The following is a 25820-nucleotide window of genomic DNA, read 5'->3' on the forward strand; positions in this document are numbered from 1 at the left end:
AGCCAATCAGAGCGCAGGACAGGGTGAAGGTTCATGTAGTGTTGAGGTGTCCCCTGATTCTTTTATACTGCACGTCTGTACTCAGGGAAATAATAATAATAATAATAATAATAATAACCATGGGTTAGAGTAACAGAAACTCTGAGTAGCTTTTATTAACTGCATCAGAGTCGGGTTGGGACAACCGCTGCTAGGCTCCCGATCACAAGACAGCAAGTCGTGTAGTGTGAACTACGCAGCAATCCAACGACTTTTAAAGGCAGGTGGTCTTAACTGGGGTTAAAAGCAGTCTCTGTCCCTGATGCAATAATGTTACCGTCCTGCCACTCCCCCCCGTGTCCCACAGCATTGGGGGTCAACCGCCAGCCTCGGACGATGCGGCCAAACCCAGAGGTCTCCTGACCACTGAGCTCTGATGAAGAAACGAGGAGCCGCCGCGACCGCTCCCCCCCCCGTCTCATCCCGTCACCCATCCACACACACAGGACAGCTGGAGCGGGTGTGCTGAACACTGTGGGCTGAGAGGACTACAGGAAGGAGGAGGCAGCTGACAGGCACCACAGTGTCCAGTGCCCACACTGACACAACGTTTAGTTTTGTAAACTGATTAACACAACATTTAGCAGCTCTGTTAGCGACCTGCCATTTACTGTAATCCATCCACTCCACCCGACCTCAGTCTCACAACCAGCACCACTTCCCTGTAGAGTTTAAATCCTATCACCCTGGGAGGTACATTGTATAAAAGCAGGTAGGTTGCCTCTTCTAGTGCTGCTCCTCCATCCCTCCTCTCTTGTTTTAAACCACTGGATCCCTGCTCTGAGCTCACACGTACAGCTGCTGCGTTACACTGGATACAGGACTGAAAAGACACGTCTCTTAAAAAAAAAGAAATGTTGATTCTAAGAGATGAAACGGCCCCTGGACTGTTCACAAGATGAAACACGTGGATATGATGCTGTACTGAACTTGTAGCACACTACAATATATTTTTTTTCCCTTTTTGAAACCCAGACAATTCTACATGTGAAACTTTCCACTGGATATAAAAATTGCGGCAACACTGGACCTTGAAAGAATTCTTGGACGATGATGATGATGATCAACATTTCTTTTTTTTTTACCCTGCTCTTAAATGTGTCTATTTTTGCTGTTTTTATTTGAAATCTGCACATGTTGGTTCCAGAGTTACGAGGGAACGAACATCTCAAACTCCCCTCATGGGTTTTTAATATGAAGTTTCAACATTTTTGTCCTATAATTTAGTTTTTCTCTTCAAAACACTTTCTCTCATGACTGGATTTTTATTCCCCCACATTAGTTTTAAATGCAACACATGTCATTGCTGGATTACATCGTGGACACTAGACAGTATCTCCATCCTTTTATAGATGGTGACTGCCAGTATTAACATGCTGTAGCTATTACCCTGCCTTATGTAAATGAGCGTGTTCAAAATGTGTCATCTCACCAATGCTGGAGATGCCACAGAACAAATCTATCACTTTCTGTTGCTGATACGTTGAAAACCTGGAGGAGAACTTTTGTACATGTGGGTAATTGAGGCCTAATTCTACACGTTGTTAATGAAGTCTGTCACACTGACTCCTAAATGGTAGAGTTGTAGCATTTCTAAGAAAACAACCACATAGGCTACGTGAGTGTGGAGCCTCGTTCAAGTTGTCTGTAGTTTTTGTTAGTACGATGTTACGTCTCCATCAAGGGAAGCCGACTCTCTGACATTGTCTTCTTAGCCGTGACAGTTATTTATGCTACTACTCAGTGTCATTGTTCGAATATTACGTGTTGTCCACAAGTGTTGTAGCGCTCAGTTGCAATGTATCGTCAGTGTAATGGCGCCACCTGGCTGTAGATATGAAGTAGACCTATATATATTATTTTTCTGAAAATGACGTTGGCAGTATTGTTACTACGCGCTAGGGAGAATTTCAGCATCGAGGTGTTTTCTAATTACAAAAGAAGTAGGAACTGTGTTACTGATCAAACTGAATGGGGGGGGGGGCACACATTGTGACATCTCAAATGCATTTTTATATAAACTTTTATTGTATATTTTTTTTCTTGGAATACCTTCATCATCTTTCAGTAAAGCTTTGCTACAGTAGGAGTCAGTTGTTTTTTTATTCATTACTTTATTGTTCCGGTCGTGTTTAAATGGTTTCTGTTATTACTGTTGGATTCACTAGATAATCAGACTTTCTACTTTTCTCTGGACCAGATGAGAAATGAGCCATGAGACAATAACCTGGATCACTTGATGGATAAAAAAAGTGATAAGTGATATTCTGATCTGAGTTAGTTACCTTATGTTTTTATTGCTGTTAGCAGGATTACACAAAATCTACTGAGCCCATTTTCTTGTAACTTTGTGGGAGGGTGGGATATGAGCCAAGGAACAACCCATTAACTTATAGGAGCTTTAAAAAATAGCATTAGCCTTCGCGTTAGAATGCACTCGCTGGGAGCCCTTCTATTTTAGTGTAGTCACCAAAGGTCCAGTTACAGTGTTATTCATTTTTATAACCATTAAAATAATGAATAACCCTAAAAATCACATCTGGCAGGATAAGACACCACAGTTTGCAATATTTGGGCTGAATAAAGGATTAATTAAGAAATCAGCTGAACCAAGGGGGATAGAACAGTTGATTTTTATATCAATTTAATTTAGAGATAACATTATAATACACAGTCTATGACAATTACAAATTTATTTTCAACAAATGAACACAGTGCCGGGTCTTTTTGCAGAGACATTTTGACTTGTACAGTTGTTGCTGCTAACATGAGCAATGGTTCTGTTCTGTTCAAATGTCCCAGTGAGACGAACAGACGTTTTACTGTATGTTACCCAGTTTGACCACATGATGGCAGCACAGAACCATGTTTTACCTCTTTAGTGGGGGGGGAGAGTTGAGCAAATGATTTTCCTCTTGTAACAATTCAGTTTATAATAATATGTGTAACTGATAGAGTTGTAAAGCATTCAACAGACGTGGGCCCTGTTGAATCCGGCTTCTCTGGAGCTGCATTTAAATTAACTGCTCTACATGAAGTGGATCCTTTCTATGAAACATGTGAAATCTACACAAACTGAATCATCACAGACTGAAACAGGATTTCAGTGAATATTTCCCTCCTTGGTTTTACTTTCCCCAAATCTTTTAATCACAGCCAGGTCTGAGATCATTCTCTCGTTAGCTCAGGAAAGTCTGTAATCAGGTTCTTTGTGAGAGTGGGTCTGTATTAGAGGAAGTGTGCCAATGATAAGTGATACTCAAAACACGGTTCGCTCTTTTTTTTCCTACAAATGAACAGTTCATCATTTTTTCGGTTGTTTCATCACCGGGAACAAATCAACTGTTCCCTTTAAAACAAGACAAATGAACGACTACATGTTTGTTATGGACCAGACCGAACACATTCCTGATTCTCTGATCTGCCTTTTGGTCCAACTCTGTCTTTCTGTTCTCAGAACAGCCGTAAAACAGTCTTTCTTTAACTTCTATATTTATTGACACCGACCAGGCCAGAGGAAAGGGGAAGTCAGGCGGACATTGTGGTGGAGGACCATGGTGGTCCTGAGCCATATCACTTCAAGCTGCTGGCCTCAGCTCCAGTAACGAACCCAGAGCCAAAATAAAAGAATAAAAATAAACTGCATAGAATCGTATCCCAAGCTCCTGTGAATGATGCGTCCAATACTGTGATGAAATTGATTTTAAAAAGTGCTAGTCATGAACAAACCAACTGGTGATGGTACAATAAAACAAATATGGCACACTTTAATTTACTATGGCTAACTTTGCAACTTCTGTAGAACATAGGAAGGTCGGCTGGTTAGTTATAAGGTCAATGTACATTAAAGAGAACCTGGGGCAGCCTTTAGTTGTCATAAAAACTCAAAAGGTGTTTAGTTTGTCCAGTTGAGGCTACTGTAAAAAACATGGCGGCCTCCGTAGAGAGGACCCGCTCCTGATGTTGATATTAAGTATTTCAAAATAAAGGAACCATTCTCAGATAAAGAAAACAATTTGTAAAATTTTGATGAAACACGTGAAAACATCACTAGGATTATTTTATATTCAATTTCTGCCAATAAATCTTACACACTGGACCTTTAACCACCATTCATCGACATTAACAATGAGTTAGCTGGCACTGGCAGTACTTGTTGTTTTCTTCGTTGATAAGAAATTAAGACAACCATGCATTTATTCATGTCTTATTGTTAATAATGATTTTCTGCACCTCTATACCAGGAAGTCCAATAATCCTCTGATTCTATCGTGATGTGGAAGCTTGTTTGTGTTGCTCCTCATGTCGGGTTGAGCGCATGTCTTTGGAGGAAGAGGAGAACAAGGAGCTGGAGGATAGAGATTACTCACACACACATACTCACACACACAAACGCACACATGTTTGTCTGGCCTAATCAAAACCTTAACCTAACCTCAATTCACATCTTACTTCTAACCCTAACCAGGACCTCAGAGCTGATGTTCTTGTCTCATAAGCACCGGACTTGATTCGGTCAGGATCCCTCGTGGTCACGTCACATTACACAACCTTCACTCAGCACCTCAGTGAAAGCAAAGACTCTGCTGCAGTTTCTGAATCGTCATGAGAAATTGAATGACTGTGACTGGTCCACGTTACAGAGCAATACTTACTTGGACCATTATTAAAAACGAGAGAACGGCCCACAGCTCAATAACTCAGCCAAGACTGCTCCCCTCAGCAGATGGTCTGACTTTCCCTCCACCTTCCAAACCAATAATTGATTACGTACACGGACCTTATGCCAGGTCATGATTGCTTAAGCATGCTCAAAGCCCCGGGTGGATTCACGGGGATTTGGCACCGGGACCGTGCCCTGATGTCTCAGATCCATCGAAAAAGCAAATATTACATGTCCCCTCTCACTTTTTCATATTCTTTGAAGTTGGATAATAGAACTGCTACATCTGTATTTCTGGTTAAACCATCACCCTTGTTTAAAGACTTGATGACCAGTTGCCTGATTTACAGTATTAACCCCATAAAGATCAGCAGAGGATATGAACAAGAAACAAATGATCAGAAGTGAAGGTTTTTTACAGTTCAGTCGTCATGAAATCTGTAAAAGAAACAGTAAAAATGTCATTATTTCCAACCTGAGTGCATCTGTTTTGCAGTAATAACTCACCAGAGGTTGGTGGGTTGTTTGTATGTTATTTACATAAGACAGGTGCCTTCACGTGGGGCCATTGTACTGAGGCCATGAGAGGCCATTAACAAGACTCTAATGTTATTCATGAATTCACAACAAATTCTCTAAAAAGCTTTTGAGTTGCCCAGTTGTGACTTGTGGTATTTTTTGAATATGTCATAGCTCATAGAATGTACTTTTTAAAAATGTATTATATGTATTTATATCTGAATGTCTTTCACTTCAAAACTCACACACCGTTTTTTTGTTGTTTTTCCCACCACTTACTGCAGCACATGATTTCCTGCACCGGAAAGATGATGAACATGAGCACATGTTCGTTTCTGTGTTCCAAAGAAAACTAAGGATGGAAATTACTCATGAGATAGAAAATCAAAAGATTATTTTTGGACACGTACGATCAAATTATTTTTTCATCTGTTGAATCTGAGTTAGGAAAAAAATGACAATCTGTATCTAGTGGAGTTTTTGTTGTTGTTTTTTTTGTTCCTAATTAAAACAGGTTCTCAGTCTGGGTAAAATCCTGAGGCTGATGAAACGTTCTCTCCTCCTGCCCTCGCATCTGTCTCCATCACTATCTCTGTTGTGACTGTGAAGTTTCCTGTTTCTCCACAATAAACTGACCTTGATGAAAAGTTTCATCCCAAAAAAGACAAACTAATGGTCGAGCATCTGGATATGAAAATGCAATACATCCCTTTCTTACTAAAATACTATGACAGTGGATGATATCTCCTAAAGTAGCAAATACGAAACAACATAGCCGACATTGTATTGAAAAACAGAATTGTGTGTGTGTGTGTGTGTGTTTTGTTGAGGCTCCTTAAAAGGAAGAATCCTCCGTCTATACAATGATCCTGCTCGATTTATGATAAGACCTCTTTTTATCCCGCCCTTGCTTGTTTACACCGAACCAAACCGAGCCAGGATATCGTTGCCCCTGATTTTAGAAAACACATCTCTGCAGTTTGGACCTGAAGGTGGAACAACAACAAGAAAAGCAGAATGTAGGTGAAACATTCCCACTTTCAACAAGCTGCGTAAAGGAGGCTGAAGCTTTGAGATGATAAAGACATGAGTGAATGGTAACTGATCCCTAAAGGGCTCTGAGTAAGTGTGTACTGTAGGTGTGTGTGTGTGAGAGAGTGTGTGAGAGAGGGAGAGATATGCCAGATTCAGTAAAAAGCCTCATTATTCATTCAAGAACTCACACACACATACACACAACTACAATGCCCTCTCTCTCATTCAGTGGCACACACACACACACACACACAAACAGACCCCATGCAGACCACAGTGCTTAATTGGCAGTTTCCATGTCAGCAGAGTGTCTCTCTTTATGAAAAGCAAATTATTAATGTGTCATGTACTCAGTATTGTGTGTTGCCTGTTACGCAGCAGTCAGCTGGACTGAAGCAACCACACACAGATCTGGACGTGGTTGGTTCCACACACACACACACACACACACACACACACACACACATGCTAACTACACTTCCTTGTTTACTGTTAGCTCCATAGCTTTGATTCGAAGCCACACATCAGTGAAAATCGTTCCGTGTTCAAAACAGCTTCAATTAAAGTTCTTAACAAATTGTCATAATTATTGTTTGTATTGTTAATAAGTGACTCGTTGTTTTTAGACTACTGACAGCACAGGGGCATTTCAGGGTCCAATCAGATACAGGGGCGGATCCAGAGGTGGGGCCGGTGCCCCCATGGCCCCACCTCTGGATCCAGACGAGGGGCCAGTGCCCCCATGACCCCACCTCTGGATCCACCCCTGGTACCTATGTTCTACTAGTTATTTAGAAACCACAGCCTCGTGAGCAAATTGCCACTTCACTTCATCAACGTTTTTCTGTTCCATCATTCAGTGCCGGCCCCGAACAGCAGGAGGAAATTGTTTTTCAGCAGCTTTCAAAACCAAACATGACTCTGCAAAAAAAAATCTGATTTATTATACATATATCATAAATATCCGGAGCTCCTGCCTCTGTTTTGTTTCAGGTGAGGACAAAAGACGTCAGTAACAAAGTGGGGGAGTCTCCCTGAGGTAATTCTTCCTCTTTCAAGTGAAACTCCAGCTTCATGCCACAGACAATACAAATATGGCCGCGCTCTCCGGTGCCATTTCCAACTGCTGTATTGAAATGTGGCCCCTTCAAATGTCAGCCCGGTCTTTTCAAGCCGTCCACAGTGACAAACAAGTGACAGAGATTCCCCAACACATCAAGAAATGAAATGCATATGAATGAGACAGTCTCTCCCTGCAGAGGAGAGGACTGTTGTTGCTCTTATCAGGAAACCAGGTTCAATGGCTGGCCACGGGCAGGGCTGACAGGTGTGTGTGTGTGTGTGTGTGTGTGTGTGTGTGTGTGTGTGCGTGTGCCTACAGAGGGGGGGTTCTAGGCCTGTGAGAAGTGTGTGTTTAAGAGCGGACGGAGCCATTATGTGTGTTTAACACAAATAAGAGCCAGTGCAAGAGTGAACGGGAAAGAAATGAAGTTGTAGGTTGGTGTGCGTGCACGTGTGTGTGTGTGTGTGTGTGTGTGTGTGTGTGCGCGCTGATGTGAGCAGGAGAGAGAGGAGAGTGTGTGTGGGTGTCTGACAGGCAGACAGCTTGACAGAGCTCATCTGTGGCAGTTGCCCTCCTGTGTGTTATCAACAATGCCCAAACAGGCGCTGCCAATCATCCCACATGCCGACGGGACTGCACATCACCAAGCCAACACACACACACACACACAGACACACAAACACCTGGCTTGTGTGCACACACTTGAATACACACACACAAATAGATTATGCTGCACACTGACTCTCATCATCTCGTCTTCTCCTCTATAATACTCAGTTCTTCCTCAGGCACCGACCAATAAGAGCTCACCCTGCCGCTCTCTGATCATTAGCACCTGATGAAAGTATTGGAACTGATGTCGCACACGATCAAATTATAAGGTCCAGATTGCTGCGTTGTACCTTGTTAGGCTGGAGCGTTACAGTATATGAATGATTTCAGAGCCGCGCTGACATCTTGGAGTCGTTAGTGAGCACTAACAAGGAAGATGTGAAGCTCCAGAGGAGTGGAGCTCTGCAAGTGGGACACAAACAGTGACTGTGTACATCCACTGTTACAGCAAGTCGTCGTCGACACAGCCTGAGGTGATGTTTGTTCCACGGCAGGTTCAGTCCGGAGATGTTCGGTCCACAGGGAAATAAAACAGAGACGAGCAGCACATCTGGAAAAGTGGAAAAGACACATCTCTCACGTTCGCTTCATTTGGTAAACAACTCAAACTGATTTTTGATTTGTTTTTTTTGCCAGTTGACAAGTCGCCTGATTGACTTTGTTATTAATTAATTTAAATTTCTATCACAGATTTTTCATTACAGACGGGCGGCCGAACCAAAAGACAGAATGATAGTACAACATAGCTTGTACAACAACAAAACCAGCAGTGTGTGTGTGTATATCTTATGCCTGTGTTTCTATTTAAAAACATAATGTGACAATAGGAACACATGCATTCAAGTGATGGTTACCTCAACACATTGACACTAATTGACTATTTATTTTTAACACAACTGTTGATGTCAACACATTTTCCATCTGTTTGTGTTAATAAAATAACAAACCTAGTAACTTCTCTGGTTTCAAGCTCGTACTTTCATTAAAAGATCAAACTAACTGTAAATATAGTGTGTGACCACTAGTTCTAGCTTTTATGAGCAGGTGATCACATTCCTATAACAGGTTTCAAACTATGAGTTCAATATAAATCCAGTCCACCTTGGTACATACTGTACATTCAGCTTCAAGCAGCACAGGTGGTACATGAGTCAAGTTTTCCCTCTGGACCTTCTGTAGTTTTTGTGCTTGTTGCTGGAAACTGTTCAGTACGATGAAACCATCCGGGCAATACTCCGCTCGGCTCGGCTGCTGCTGCTATCCCCTCCTGTGCATAATCACTGTCCCATAGTCAAACTGCAGAGACACCAGGTTCGAGCTTATTGTCAGATTTGTGATGTACGAGAGGAAAGTCGTTTTTTACTTTGCCTCTCTAAAACCAACGCAGATTATATTGGTATCAGTAACTCAGAGGGTTTACCATGTCCACAATCAAAACTTCAAGTTCAAGCAAAACCTTCAGCAGAGATTGTAAAAGGTGAGAGTGATTGTAAGACACTTTTTGAAGTTGCTAAGCAGAAGCTGTTAATTGAAAATCAGCTGGATTCTATTTTATCAAGTGCAGCGAATAACAAGCTTGTACCTGTAGACTATGAGTTAATTATTTAACATAGAGAGAACAAGTTGCTGATTTATATCACAAAATATCTTGGCAAGAAATGTTGTGTTGTTGACGTCACAGTATTTCACATGGTCCAGTTTCTCAGCTCTGTAGACTTGTTGGTAACAGTGTTAAGACTTTAACATCTATGAATCCATTCACTTCTCAGATTAATAATTGAGTGCTTTATATTCTCTCTGTTCAACTCAATGGCTTCACATAAAGTTAAATGTCAGTCAGTAAAACCCAATGAAATGTCTTTATTGCTGTATTTCCTAATAGAGGCACATTTTAGAGCAGCTGATAAATCTTTATATTTACATATTAATGTGGATGATTCAGTGTCTGCAGTTGATGAAGTCTCTGTCTGTAATCAGGTGGAAGAACACGGACTGAGATGTTGGTTCCAGTCTGTTGGCATTTGGGATCTATTCTCTTCAGTGAATGTGTTCATCCACTGTGCTTTTTTTTTATTGTGTTTTTATTCTTTTGTTATTGCTCATCTTTCTATTTGCCAGCGCTTCCTCCAGATCCACGCGTGTCCTTTGTGGTTTGCCGTACGCCGATCGCCAGTTGTGCATCTGTCACAGCGCACGGCGTTCCCATAACAACCATTAATGATACTGGCAACTGCCGTCTGCCAAGTGTTTATGTAGTTATTATTTTCTTATTTCCATGTTCATTCAGTGGACTTTCATTTACTGAAAACCTATCGTAACCATAACGTACACCTAACTTTCCCTTAACCTTAAACCAAGTCTTTTTCTGTACCAAACAGAAAATGAGTCCCCACAACATGAGCAATACAAGTAAACACAAACACACACACACACACACACAGACAGATTGTCGAGCTGCCTCATTCAAGTTAATTAGTGAAGTGTAATTCTGTCAGTCTGCCGGCCTAAATGCAGAAGGGTCTCTGTATCTCAGTGGCGGTGCCATAGAGACACCATCTGCCGAGACAACAGCGAAATGGATTCTTTATATTTTTTACTCAGTTTGATCTAAAAAAGATTTTAAAAAAGTAGATATTTACGTAACAGTGATACTGAAACATGTTGTTAAGGGTTCAACGTGCAGTAAGAGCTCATTAAATACCTTCAACCATTTGTTTATTGGTGCATTTTGTTAATAAACTTTATCGATTAACGAGAAAATGTCATGACACACACACCCATGGTCCACACACACAAATGTTTGCACTTATTTTGCCCGATAAAATGTCATCTACATGAACTGTAAATAAAGATGGACGACACGTCTCAACTTCCACCTGTTGTTGTAGCTAAAACACCACGGATACAGGTGCCGCCATCTTGGTGTGGGAAACCAATCACAAATCAACGATGAACTTTCACCCTGTTTTTATTACATCAAAAACCTAGTTAGAATTTACCAGAAAAAAAATAGTAAATGCGAAATCTATGTGTCATACCTTGACTTTTTAAATAATATATGATATGAGAGAAATAATGCATATTTTCAAAATCACAGAATTTTAAACATATTCTAGCAAACCCAACAAACTAATATTATAAACTTGTAAATGTACAAAATATGGGAAACTTTCCTGCATCTGTTAAGAAGGAACAAATTATAAACTGTGTGAACGTCTGGAACCTCACAAACTAAATAAATTCAGACTATAGAGGAAATTGCAAGAAGTTTCTAAGTACACGTACAAATACTTTTGAAGGGCAACAGAACATAAGTGTGAAAGCGAGGGAAGTTTAAGTGGCTGACAAATGTACTTTTGTGAGAGACGATAAAAAGCCTGAGAGATTTTCATAGAGGACGGAAAAGAGGAGCAAAGGATATTAATCATTAGAACCATAAAGAGAACACACAGAATGAGTCAGTGTGAAGTTTGGTGGATTGTTGTGTCATCGTGTGTGTGTGTGTGCGTGTGTGTGTGTGTGTGTGTATCCACTCCCAGGAAATAGAGGCGTTGTACTTTGATGGTTCAGCACAAAAGAGGAAGTGGAAGTTTTGGCGTTTGCTTGTTTTTTTGAAGACAGTGTTGTTGTCCTTGTCATGTGTTTGTTTCTGTGCTCAGATGCCCCAGTTAAAACCCAACGCTTTGTTCCTCAAACTAATACGAGCCCACGCGCGTCTCCAAACAACACTCGTGCGCACACATTTTACATATGCAAATGTGCTCGCTTACACAGTTATTCTGACGGAAACGGAGATGGTGCAGAAATTTACCACTGACGCACAAAAAAAAGGTTTTCCTATGGACAATGACACTGCACATACTGGTCCCAGTCTGGATATCATGGTAAAACATACCTCCAGTGTCAGGCTGCCTTCATTTGAAAAGGTGCCTCATAAAGTTGTAATGTGATTACTTTATTCTTTATTACTGTTGCATTACTTTCCTCCATAATCGTGATGTAGAAAAGCGACAGCGTTTCCTCGTCAGCACAACGTGACACAAGCTCATTTCTCGCTGTGCAGCTGCTGACAACTGCTGGATGGAAATTAGCTCACGCTGTTTAATAGTCTTTGGGTGTTTTCGCTATTATCCTCAGTGCGGTATGAACCCATGATATCCAGTGTGTCAACATTTTTTAAAAAGCATCTAACTCCTGCTACACATTAATCAAAAAAGCGAAATGTGTTTCATTTAATTCAATGCATCACATCCTAATTGTGTTGAAAACGTTCCTCATAGTCAACACAAGCTGACACGTGTTCGACTGTGCACAGATTTAATTCAGTGAAAATCACATCATAATTTAATACTTTGTTTCCTGTTGCCTCTGCTGTCAACTCCAGGCTGTTTATAAAGATGGACAACATGACAGCTCGGCTAAAGTGAAGCCAGAGAGTCTTTATCGCCACCTGGTGGCTGGATGATTATCTTATTTTATCTTACATTGTTGAGTTATTGGTGAAATTGATGTTAATTACATTAAAACATTACTGCAATGTAGAAGGTAGCCCTAGAGAAAAAGATTTTCCTTTAAAACCAACATGTACTGTAAATGTACTGCAGATTTACATGGGTCAAAACCAGTGCATCTCCAGAGTGTGACGATGACACTGATGTCACATGAGTGTAATGCGTCATGAAGCGTGTTTTATCAATGGGGCCGAGTCGCCTGTCAGTTGCAGTAAAAGATAAACAAATGGAAGGAAAAAAAAACAAGAGCCAGAAAAACAAGTTCCGAGTTGGATGCAGATTCTGTCGTCCACATGAAGTGTGACGCGGCAGCTGTGAGGAGGAAACAGTGAAAATGTCAGAAGTGAGTAATCTTTTTAATTTAGTCCGTGTGTGTGTGTAATGGCGAGGAACACACTGGGAATGGAGAGTCTGTGACAAGAATAAAAATGATTTTCTTATTAGAAAATAAAGCCAGTGTAAGTACTCCTTACTACAACACAATGATTAATACTCCCGTGACATTCAAAGCTATTACTGTTACACACACACACACACACATGCACACACACAAATGAGGTCATTGACTAACCAGATTTTTTACCAAGATTCTGGGACCCGCATACAGAAGCTTTGATTCCAACCCAGCGGTTTGCTGCATGTCCTCCTTCCTTCTCTCTCCCCATTTGATCCTTTATCTGTCCTGAGATTATAAAACTAACACGTAACATTTTTAGATAAATCATCAACAACAACTGTTTATGTTTCTTTTGCCTGCAAAGTAAAAATATGAACATTTTAAGAAAGTAAGTTCAAGAGCTACCAACTTTTCCTCTGGTGGAGTCATTTGCCTCGGCCTCTCTGAGATGGATGAGTATAAACTCGGTGCTGACACCTCTGGTCCCCAGTGTTTGAATCCTAATGACGTCTAATGATCCACTGACTTTCTATCATCGGGACAAAATCATAATTTGTCCAGTATTTGGTTCACGAACAAAAACCTGTAGAACTAATGACAGTTTTGTTTGCAAGCCTCAGCTGTTCTGGGACTCGAGTGCTAATTCATTCATTTTAGCAAACAAAGCCATTGTAACCTGTAGAAATCGTGGTTAACATTTGATTCCAGTACACTGCTGAAACTAAACCCTGCTGAGATGCTAGCATGGCTGTAGATTCTTACGCCCTGTCCAAAATAAACCTTTTCCTCTTGGGCTCCTCGTCCACACGTTCTTCATCGATTATTTTCGTTTGCTTTGCAGTTGAACACAACTCTTATCAGATCTGTGGTTCACTTAACTCTTGATTTATTTAATAATAATAATACCAATCCGCCCATCCTATTCAACCCAGTACAAAAAAACACAACTTTACACGTTCACAATTGACACAATGGTCCATCTTTGGCTGTAAGTGATACATCAGTATTTCCCATGTGCACGAGACGCATTTCAGATGATCCAAAGTCGTTGTTATTCTCATTGATGGGACTGGATTGTGTGTGGATGTATAAAGACTTGGTGTTTTTTCTGAGACCTTCAAAACATCGACTTAGCAACGGTTCACTAAATCCTCCACTTGACTCTTCCCCAGCACGCCCCCAACCCACATGCACTTGTCATCCACCTATTCAGGTCAGAGTGGGGATCTGAGGCGAGCCAGGGAGCTTTGTGAATAATGCCGATTCTCCACGGGAAAACTAATGAGTGGTGGACATGCCCACCGGCCACGGGGGACACAATCCATTCCTTCACACTGGGCGTCTGTCGAGCTCTGTGTTGTGTCTCCCTGGCTGAGTGTGTGTGGAGCTCCTCGCTCAATGCGTTGCCATATGCTCGCTGTGTCAGAGCCCTCCAGGATTGTTCTGTAGAGTCGCCCAGCGGTCCTGACTTACTGTGGCCAAACGAGGCCCACTCATACTGGGCCAAAGCGGAGAGAGACACAGGGAGAGGGGGGGGGAGGGGGGTGGGAATGGAGTGGCTGAAAGAAAAAGAAATTTGAACATTGAACGAAGAGTTAGGGTCAGAAAGGGAGCTATAAAACAAACGGAGATGCCAGAGATGCAAAAGGAAAGAGAGGAGATGCCAACAGGAGAGACGTCAGATGAAGAGGAGAAACAGATTGAGGAAGACAAGAGAACGAAGAGGGTGAGACGTGAAAGAAAGGAAGAAATCATGTGAGCGAAAAAGTAAAAGAGGGAAATGGAGTGAGAGAATGTGAAGAGGCCAGGTGCAGCGGCAGAGCAGATGGAGAGAAGGAAAAGAGGGAGGGAGAGGAAGAGTGATGGCGGGGGGTGGGGGGGGGGAGAACAGAGAGAGTGGAGAAGTTAATGTCTCGACTGTTGTGTGATGGGGCGTGTCTGCTCCAACGCCAGGGACGCTTTTCTACACACTCATTTAAAGACCCGTTTGGTTTCTTTTGGCTTTTTGCTTTTCCCAGTCTTCTCCTCTTGCTCTTTTTTATTTTCCAAGCTTCCTCTTTCATCACTTTCTCTCTCTCTCTCTCTCTCTCTCTCTCTCTCTCTCTCTCTCTCTCTCTCTCTCTCTCTCTCCCAGACTGCACATCTCAAAAAACTGTTCAGCTTTTCAACAAAAATGTATATGATCTCTCTGGGAATAAAAAAACCCCAGAGAGATCATAGAGATCATGGCTATATTTAGTATGGTATATTTAGTATAGTATAAGTATTAAATATATTATTAACTTGAATGGCAGTCGTATATTTTCTCACATTGCTTAATGGATTATCTCATCTTATCTTGTCAGAAGAGTCCACTTATGAAACCTTTTAAATTCACTATAGGACCAGATTTTTATTTCGATCTGCACCAAATTACACACACTCATAAATATCAGTCTCCTAAATTTTCAATGAATCAATCTTGAGAAATCAACAAAAAGCTTCATTACGCCAAATCTTACATTTAGAAAATGGCTGGATCCGCCCCCTGATCCAGATTGTCATGCTAACTTGATTTCATTGGGTCATGTCCCACCTCTGCACGAAATTTCATGGAAATATTTGAAGCAGTTTCCTGCTGACGAATAAAGGAACACAGATCAAAACACAACGTTCTTGGCCGAGGTAAAAACAAATGAGAATTCTTTTCAGGAGTTTAAGTGTTTCTTGATCAGATGATGAAATCCTCCTGATTTCTAACGGCTGCTCAGGATTGGACAGACGTTGTTTTCTTTGTCTTTATTCAAGAAGTGAGAGGACCCCAAAATCAGACTCACTGCTCGACTCCATTTTATCTCCCAATTGTTAAAATGAATAGGATAATAAAACACTATCGAACTCAGTGGGCAACGATTTTTATTTGATGACGACTTTAAAAGACGTATTTCGGTCATTGTGCGCAAAGACTGAAACTCTCGGCAAGAAAGAGAATGAACATATTTCTAAGAATTAAGCGTGTGTTTGTGTGTATTTGATGTTTTAATCTTTCCATTATCTCCTCATCTACCCCCCTACCCCCCCCACACACACACACACACAGACACACACACATACACACACACTCGCCCACACACACTCTCACAATCACATTTCTGTCTGACACTGAAGTCGTGGAGTCGTTTGCCGTCGCCGAGCTCGGGGTGAAAATAGCACGAACAATCTTTCTTCTTCTCTGTCACAGGGTCGGTGGAGCAGCGCGGGCATAAACATAATAATCCCTTTGAGCGCCGCTGGGGGACAGGACGCCCATATAAGGGAGGCGAGGAGAAAGGGAGGCGTGGCGGACCCTCCAGGCCCGCGATGGAGAACTTGACATGGCGGAACGGCTGAATTATATTGGAAAGCCTGAGAACAGTCAAGCATCCAGACTGTTGGAGTGGAGTCACTGTCTGTCTGGAGGCTGGCTACACACACACACACACACACACACACACACACACACTCTCACACACACACACACACACACACACACACACACACACACACACACACACACACACACACACACACACACACTCTGCTTGTCTGTCCCCTTTCCCTCTTTCCATCCCCCCCCCCCCTCCACGCCTCTGTCCTTCATGCCTTTTTCCCTTGAAAACACTTATTTCTTTTAACCCCCATCTGTCGTCCACGGCAACTTTTACCTCCTTTATTCTTTCTTTAAACGTGACTTTCCCTTTTCTCCCTGTGGTCCACCCACACTCCACCTCTGTGGCTCACACCTGTTAGCTCTCTGCAACGTTCCAGCTTCTTCTTTTTTGTTTTTCCAGTATTGGCTAAACACCGAATGATCAGGTTTCTCCTGCAGAGGCCGTTACACCTCCCTCGCTGTGCGTAAAACACAGATTTAAGTGTCTTGTGTCCGAAAGGCGATCCAAACCTCCACATTTAAAAAAATAGATAAATAAATAAATAACGCTCACCGTGCTCTGCTGTGGAGCAAGTAATCGCACCCGAAAGAGCAAGAAGTCCCAATAAAAACTGTGGAGAATTAAATATTTGACACAAAACTCCACCTTTATTGTAATGTGTTGGCAGTGAACATGTCAGAGACAGACATCTCACTACCAAACTCTTACGTGTGGCTGGACTTGGAGCTAGTGGAGAATTTCTTTTTATAGGTGAATTGCCCCTTTAAGCTCCACGGGCTCATTTACCTGCAAATCCCCGTCAGCCTGTAGAAGATTGAGCCTCTTGTGTGTTTTAACAGTTTGACTCTGTCCTGCTGTAACAGTCAGGAGGCACTGGCAACACCTGGATTTCACATATTGGAAGTTTAACTGTAAACATGACTTCTATCGCAGGTGTGTTTGTGCTGGAAGAGCGATCCCTCCTGCGTTGGGTGATTTCAGGATGTATAAATAAAACTGACGTGGCAAGAGAGGCCGTTTATGAAATACTGAAGAATTAACCCGTGTTTCAAGACTTACCATAAATCCACTTATTTGGTTTATGTGCTATTTCTGCCCCAGAGAGTTTATACATTGTACAGACACAAATGCAACAGTCGTTTAATTTCATTTCCCAAAAAGTAAACAAATCCTTTCATTCAACTTCAGTGTATGATCGGAAAACTGAACTGAAACTATATGAACTCAATTTCAAAAAGGATCATGGACTTGATGTTGCTCCTCAACAGTGGATTACAAGTTCGTTCTAATGAATCAAATGTTTATTATTAAGAAAAAAGAAAAAATTTAAATAATGAACAAAGTCACATGTTACCACAGCAGTTGGTTTACTCCTCTATACTCTGAATATCTTGATCTATTTGAGGTTTTACGGTACAGGTGCTTGAGAACCCGAAAAGGAAAAACTCACCTGTACCGTAATACCTCAAATAGACAGGCATCGACGGGCTTGACTGGGTTTTGTTGTGATTGTGTTTCCCTTGTGTGGCTTTTGCTTTTGTGTTTTCTGCTCTTGTGTGACACTTGTCTCACATCATGGGTGCTAATGCTAACAGAGGAATAATTTCTGTTTCTGTAAGATTACATTTGATCATTAGGAGTGGCTCCATCTTTCTTTTTCACACCGTCTCTACATCACTCGCCCCTTACGCTCATCTGTCCTGAAAGATTTTAAATGTTTAATCAGCGACTGCGGTCAGTCATCAATCACACTGACACAGATGATTACTGAGGGAACACACACACACACACACACACACACACACACACACACACACATACACACACACACACACACACACACACACACACACACACATACGTCAGTCATTACTAAACACCTAATGGACACACAGCCAGGCATTGCCCTTTAAGCACTATGTCTATCATATACACACACACATTATCCTCTGACTCAATCATTCAAGCTCATTATCCCTCTTTTCCTTCATCTATCTTTCTTTGCCTATTTCTCTTCCTCCTTCCTTCATTTATTTGTGCCTCCATCTCTTCTTTACACGATCTCCTGCCAAAAACAACTTTTCTGATTCCCTCTCTCAGTCTCTCTGTGTGTCTTTCTCTATTTGCCACATTTCAGTCTTCATTTCTGTCCAACTGCATCTCGGTCTCCCTCCGTCTCCCCTCCCACCACACACGCAGGGCGTCGTCCTCCGCCGTAAATCTTGTTTCCCCGTCCGCTGAGGCTGATGCTGCCTGCAGCTCTATGCAGAGTGATAGATGATATAATATCGAGCCACTGTAAAGTTGCGACTGAGATCTAGGGTTCTCATAAAAAAAAGGGGGCCTCCGTAGCCTGTAGGGAGAGAGAGACAGAAATGTGTGAGAGCAAATGGGAAGGAAGAGTGGAAATGAGGGAGAGACGAGAAATACAGAATTCATTTAGAGCTGGAGGAAGAGGAAAAGCAAGGGTGACGAAAGAAAGGAAAATAAGTAAAAAATAAATAAATGAACTCTACCACAATATAAAAACAATATTTCTTATGCATATACAGTAAGGTCTGTGGTTTTCAACATAAGGGTAGAAAATCAATAAGAAAACATGATAAATATGTTGTTTTAAACAATATAACACACACTATTGTGTATGTAAGAAGTCTACAAAATGAAAAACAGTTCAAATGTTGATTGGAAATTGATTTTTCAATTTCTTATGTTTACTTTCCAAGGCTGACTCCATGAAAAGTTGTGTAATGGGTTAAAATATATAAACTATATTAAATAAAAATATATTTATATGAATTCAGAAGAGATACAGAAGAAAACTAAAATAATCTGTGGGATAAGGTTTCTATGTATGTCCCCCCAACACACACACACACACACACACACACACACCCACACACAAACACACACACACACCCACACAGAGCCACCTGTGGTTCTTGTTAAGGGATAATCACACACACATACAGACGCTCACTGTCATCCAAATTTGTGTGTGTGTGTGTGTGTGTGTGTGCGTGCGTGTGTGTGTGCGTGCGTGTGTGCCTCAGGTGGTACATGTGTTGGATGCACTCACTCTAATTGTAGTCAGGTGCAACACAATCAGCCGACAACTCTCCTGGTCCACTGCTGCATGTTTGGACTATAGCCTCCATATTGTAATTACACTGTGTGTTTTCATAAAGTATCAATAGCATTTCTTTAAAACAGAGGTGGGGAATCTCTATCAAGGGCCTTTTAAGTTTTTATAACATCCTGCGTGGGCCATAGTAAATTATTGAACACATATATCACACTAACCTCTCTCTCTGTCTGGCGAGGCGTCTGATGTGTGATGATTCTTTTCTCAGCTGATTTAGGTCGAAACAATTTGCTGAAACAAATCTCCAGCTTTGAAAAGACGGTAAATCCTCCCTCCTCTCACACTCAGTGATGCCACACACACAAATGATTATAGGCAATGTTGGTTTATCTGTTTATTAACCAAATTTTTTCTGTTGAGTACACTGCCCCCCCCCCCCCCCCCCATGATTTCCAATGGTACTGCTCCGCTCGTAATGTTAGCTTTCAGATGACATGAACAAATAAGAGCACAGGCAGAATGCTCAGCCCGTTTCAAGTACGTATTTAAAGATGAGCATAAATGAGCCTTTTGTCGACCGTTTTATATCATTTTCTTTTGTCACAAACAATATCTTATTGCTGTTATGAGATTTTGTTTATGTTTCTGAGTTGGTCCCCCGTCCTTGCGTTAAAATAAAAAACACCCAGGTGAGCAATGGGTGGAGAATCTTTTTAGCTGATAGCATGGAATCATTTACTTGTGGACTTACTTCTGTGTTCGCTGTTTCTTTTTTGTTGAGTAAGCCTGTAACTTAAAAGATTATCTTGAGGGCAGAGCACACGAGCTTCCGCAGGACGTCGGGCACAAGCAGCGGCAGCCCAGGGGGCCTAATGACTGCTGAGACTGGTAAAACGTGTTGGCTGTGTGACAGAAGAGAGGAGCAGCAGGGGAGGCAGAGGAACACAGTGTCGAGCTCCAGCTGTGTGTGTCTTTGCACACAATGGCTGCACACAGGGGAGAGAAAACAAGCTACTGCTGTTTTCTATAAAAAGTCTTATGTCATGACATCAGGAGGATATATTGAGTCAGAGATTGTTAATGTACTGTAATACTCTCATTGACCTGCCTGCGTCACTGGCTATTAGTGAACAGTTGGTAGCTCGACAATAAGCTTGAGCTGAGGAGAGTGTTTCAGGAGAGATTGTTCATTGAAGACATATCTGCTTCCTTGTTGGTTTCACTGATGATTGATTAAGTACAAATACGTAGAAGATAACTTTACTGTTGTGTTATCGCTGTGATTATCTCAAACTCTCAAAATTCTGTGTTTTAAATGAAATTAGAGAATAAAAGACCCACAAAAATCAGGTCACATAAGATCTTACACAACATTTTAAAGCTGAATTGATTGAGCAGACAGTTGAATATTTACACTGCCCAGTAGACACTGAGCATCATGGCAGCTGTGGCAGTTTGGCTCTGTGCCGAAGTGTCCTTGGGCGAGACGCTGAACCCCAAGTTGCGCCGGACGATGCAAATGACACCACGTGATACGTAAGAAATTTGCATCATTCATCTCCTGTCGATGACCCCAGATAGCAGGTCATCAAACTGGCCACCGCTCAGCCTCAGTCAGGCATTCAACCAGATTTCTCCACCAACTCGTGAGAGAGATGTTTTTGCTTTTTAGCTGCTAAATGTTCCACCATGTCCACCGACCACTCACCGCAGGTAGTGAACAGTGGGTTTATCAAAGCATTCTTACTGCAAACATCTGCCCACAGAGGAGGCGAGGCACAGGGTACGGGGGCCAGATTGGTTGGGAGCCACTGTTTAAATCAGAAGGAGCTTTTATTTACAGCTGCACAGTGGGCCTCCTCAGGTCTGAACAGTTGTGGCTCAAAATCACCAGCTGCCACTCTCAGCTACATGCTGAGAGGAGATTAAAGCAGAACACAGGAGAACACACACATAAAAACACACTTGAAGGCGCACAGAATGTACTGTGTGTCTGACAAACACACACACAGACACACACCACGCTGTGCAAAAAGGTGTTCGGGGTCTGGTAACCTCCTCTTAACTCAGCAGGAAATGGATGACCTTCCCCTTGTATGCCTCTCTTGTGCCATTTCGGCAGATTGAATGGTTCGGACCAGCGTTGTGCAGAGTGCAACCTGCAGAGAGGGACTCATGTTATAAATATGTCAAGGACTTGGAGGATGTAGTCAGGTGGATCCACGCTGGGTAGAATCTTTCAAATCATGACTTACAATGCGTTGATGCATTTTGTCGTTTGTCTTTCTGTCCCTGGATATTAGTCCCCATCAAGAGGTGGAGACAATCATTCAGATCTTTCACTTTAAAAAGGCCACAAATTAAAATGACTCCATTCCAAAGTTGTATCATCAGCAAAATGAAGAATACAACTGATAGTATAAGCAGTCGTTAGTGTAGTATTTTGACACTGAAGATTTTTGAAAGTGTAAAATTGTGTTATTTATATGTAGAGTGATGAGACCAGGAGGCCTAAAGAACCATGAATCTGCACATAATAACAGTGATTAAGTAAATACACACTTCTACTCTTTTTATTTGAGCTTCTTCTGATCTGCCAAAGCAGCTGGTTGCTTTATTCTACAGACATGTGATGGTGGATCCTAATCGCGGTGGCAGCCGATCATGGACTATGATTAGAACACGACTGCTTGATATATACAACTCACATATTCTACCATTACTGACAATAACTCCTCCGTCCTGCTCCCTTCAATTTCTTATGTATAAATACTTAAACAACAAAATACTTTTGTTGTTCAGTTACACGCGGCATCTCTTGCATTTCTGTCTGTCCTGGGAGAGGGATCCCTCACATGGCTCTCTCTGAGGTTTCTATGTTTCTTTTCCTGTTAATGAGTTTTTTGGGGGGTAATTTTCCTTGCTCTTGATGAGGGTTAAAAACAGAGGATGTTGCACTGATGACGATTTGATGATTTGATTCAATTTATACTCGTTTTTTCTTTGTTGCTCCCACATCAAACACAAAAAGGTACATATGAACATTCTCTTTACTACTTGTGAAAGTATAAACACGTCGATACACATGCATGCAGTTGTAGAGGGAGTCATCTGTCACTCTCCATCAGCTGATGAATAATACACCAGTCTGTCACCAGTCCAATAAGCACACACTGCCCCGAGCCGCTGGTAGATGCACAACATGGAGAAACACACACGCACAAACAGAAAATACCCCCAGATTCACACAAGACAGCTACACAAATAACTGCAAATAACACACACACACACACACACACACACACACACACACACACACACACACACACACACCCACGCACACACACTCCAAACTGTGATTGATGTATTGGAGCTCTGTTCATATGTGAAACCACGGGGACATTATTAGAAAATTAATGATTGTGGACTTTCATCCCTTGGAGAGGTAAAGAGGGCACACACACACACACACACACACACACACACACACACACACACACACACACACACACACACACACACACACACACACTCACATACGCAGAGGAAAAGCGAGGCATTATTAGAAACCTCATGATGAAGGAACTGACTCGCATCATTACTTATTTTTTCCTTTGGTTTCTTTATTCGACATTTTTCACTACAAAATATCACAGAGGGCCAGAAGGCTGTTTGTTATTCCGGAGAATGTTGTAATGGTGCAGCACAGAGAACAAAGACGACCAACGCAGTCATTCCAAGACCATGGAGCGTCTATGCAGATTGACCCCAGTTTGTAAGTGTTTCTTGAGGCTTTATTCTCAGCATCATAACGGCTGGAAGAGCCTCAATTGATTAATTATTAGCCGTGGTGCAGATTTATTGATCCGATGACCGAGCTGGTCTGTACTGGTAAATTACTGCTACAGTTTCAGAGAGAAAGCTGCAACCAGCATCACCACAGGTTAATCAAACAGCCCATTCCCAGCAGACATGGTTCGATCCTCATTAAATTAAATTTGTCTTTGCGTTTTTTCCCTCATTCCGTTGAGGCCGTTGGTTTTTAAGGAAGCATTGTTCGGTAGACACGTCATATGAACTACTAAGTTTCAAACCTGCTAATGTTTTACTACTTCAAGTGACAGAAAGAAGGCTTTATTTCCACTGGGGGCACTTTGGCCCCAAACACACAGTTGAGACTGTGAGTAAGTACAATGAACAGTATTAAAGTTGAACTAGGGAGAGAGAAGCTGGTTTGATCCAACACACATTGACAGGTGTGGGTACGAGCCTCTGCAGCATGGTGAGGTCGGCTGTGGTGGTGAGGACAGACACAGAGGCACTTTTACTGGTGACAGCAAGAACCAGAACTTCCAACACACAAGCATGCACATACACACACACACAAACACACACACACACACACAGTCTGTGCCACCTACGCAGATGAAAGCATTGGCTCCGTGGCAGACGACTCTGTGGTTCCCTTTGGGGCCCTGTCGAGGACTATTGTTGCTATTTAAGGGACAAGGAGTCAGCAGGAGGAATGCCAGTGTGTACTGTACAGTACGGTGTGTGTCTGCGTGTGTGTGTGTGTGCATTACAAGTGTTTTCCATATATGAAGAGAGTGTGTGTATGTGATGTGTACTTGTACATTTATTATAAAATGTCTAACATTGAAACTGTGGCTGGATCTTCATATCTTACACAAACACACACACACACACACACACACACACACACACACTCCCCCCCCCCCCTCACAGTCACTGAAGGGGAAAACCGCAGCCTCGGATAGTTTAAGAGTCTTAATGTCAACAACCACCTCTAAAAGCACAAGTGTTTGTGGCTGAGCAGCCATTAAAGATAAGCCAGAGGCTACTGGACAGAGAAAACTGATCTCATCATAACAGAATGTCCCGGCTGCGACGGATGAAATGTTTTACAAATGAATCATGAGGGATGAAAAGTAAAAGAATAAAGAAGCAGTCAGAGAAGTCACTGGTGATAAAAAACATTTCATAAAGGAAGAGGGGGAAGAGAGAAGAAACGAGAAGCAGGGACCAGTTGTACTGGTGAACGGAGGGAGTCATGGGTGGAGGAAAGAAACAAAGAAAGAAAGAAAGAAAAAACAGGTTCCACGAAACAGACTGTTGTTTCTCAGGTCGGCCTCTCAGCTTTAGTGCTTTAGTGTAACTTTTCAATTTGGCAAAAATATTCAGGCACAGTTTTTGTAGCACCTGGCAAACAGCCAAACACATGAAAACCCAGAAACCATAAAGCAATAAACCTTTACGCTGTGATTAGATTTACAACAATCTTATTTGTACTGGTGTAGTGAGAAAACATGCTTTTGTCTGATGAAATGTAATTTGATTTAGCGGCATGCAGCCAGTGAGTTCGAGACATTAGGAGAGCAGGGTGCTGGAAGCCACCAAGACCGTGAATACTCTCTCTCCCTGGTGCCCACCCAAGTAGAGGGAGATAAAACAACAACAACCCATAATGGATTTTATACAGTCTGTAAAGGACGAGACATTTTGCACTTAGCTTACTTTATGTTTTCTTTTCTTTTTTTACAAACGGGAAAATAAGAAGCAGTAAGAGACTGCGTAGCGTGCAAATTCAATTTGTTGCTCTTTATTTTAAAAGTGCTTTCCAGGCCCGTCGTCTCTGATATTCAGATGATTAAAATAGATCAATTTGATGGAATTAGCTGGGAGAAGAGAAAGCAGAGAAATAAGAGGGGAACAGGTGCCAACGACTAATTGACCAAATTGCTCTGAACAGAAACAATAATTTGGAGAGCTGGAGGTGGAAGAATTACTGAAGAGGGAAAGAGGAGCTAATGCAATACGCATCATGAATCAATCAATCAATCTCATTTTATTTGTAAAGCCCATATTCACAAATCACAATCTGTGTCAAAGGGCTTAACAAGGTGCAACATCCTGTGTCCTTAACCCTGTTGTGGTCAAAGCAGTGATCCTGGATCTGCAAACGATAAAGCACAAGGACTCCGGGGGAAGAAGTAAAGAGAGTAACTTGTACTGATGAGACATTAATGTGATAAAGAGGGAGAAGAGGAAGGAGAAGCTTCATGTGTCATGTGTCCCCCAACAATCTAGACCTATAGCAGCAGGAGCAGGTCCAAGACAGACCTGAACCAGCTTTATAACTTTTATCAAAAAGACGTAGAGAGGGTGTCTGCCTCTGAAATTGGGAGATGATTCCACAGGAGAGGAGCTTGATAGCTGAAAGCTCTGGCTCCTACTTTCAGAGACTTAAGGGATGACAAGTAGGCCTGGATTCTGGGAGTGCAGTGCTCCAGTGGGGTGATATGATACTATGAGCTCTTTAAGGTAGGATGGGGCCATATTATTAAAGGCCTTATACGTGAGGAGGAGAATTTTAAAACAGGGTTCCAGTCTTTTATGTTTCCAAATGTGCTTCAAAAAACTTAAAGCTAGGGTTGGCAATTCTGGGTTTATAATAAATAAGATCCA

The 25820-nt window shown here is 41.9% G+C and overlaps 1 protein-coding gene and 1 long non-coding RNA gene across 8 annotated transcripts in view; both read left to right on the plus strand.

Annotated features, from left to right (window-relative positions):
* epb41l5 (erythrocyte membrane protein band 4.1 like 5) overlaps nucleotides 1–2128 on the plus strand; it is a 33627-nt gene extending 31499 nt beyond the window's left edge. For all 3 annotated transcript variants that reach the window (XM_034574800.1, XM_034574802.1, XM_034574801.1), the window contains one exon: nucleotides 347–2128. In XM_034574800.1, coding sequence (XP_034430691.1) covers nucleotides 347–416 — 70 coding nt within the window. In that variant the 3' untranslated portion in view covers nucleotides 417–2128. The remainder of the gene's footprint in view (nucleotides 1–346) is intronic.
* Nucleotides 2129–7583: 5455 nt separating this feature from the next.
* LOC117755214 overlaps nucleotides 7584–25820 on the plus strand; it is a 48876-nt gene continuing 30639 nt past the window's right edge. For all 5 annotated transcript variants that reach the window (XR_004612559.1, XR_004612560.1, XR_004612563.1 and 2 more), the window contains exons 1-2: nucleotides 7584–7615; nucleotides 11726–11728. This is a non-coding gene — a long non-coding RNA (uncharacterized LOC117755214). The remainder of the gene's footprint in view (nucleotides 7616–11725; nucleotides 11729–25820) is intronic.

Source organism: Hippoglossus hippoglossus, chromosome 21, assembly GCF_009819705.1.
Source record: "Hippoglossus hippoglossus isolate fHipHip1 chromosome 21, fHipHip1.pri, whole genome shotgun sequence".
Taxonomy (NCBI): Eukaryota; Metazoa; Chordata; class Actinopteri; order Pleuronectiformes; family Pleuronectidae; genus Hippoglossus; species Hippoglossus hippoglossus.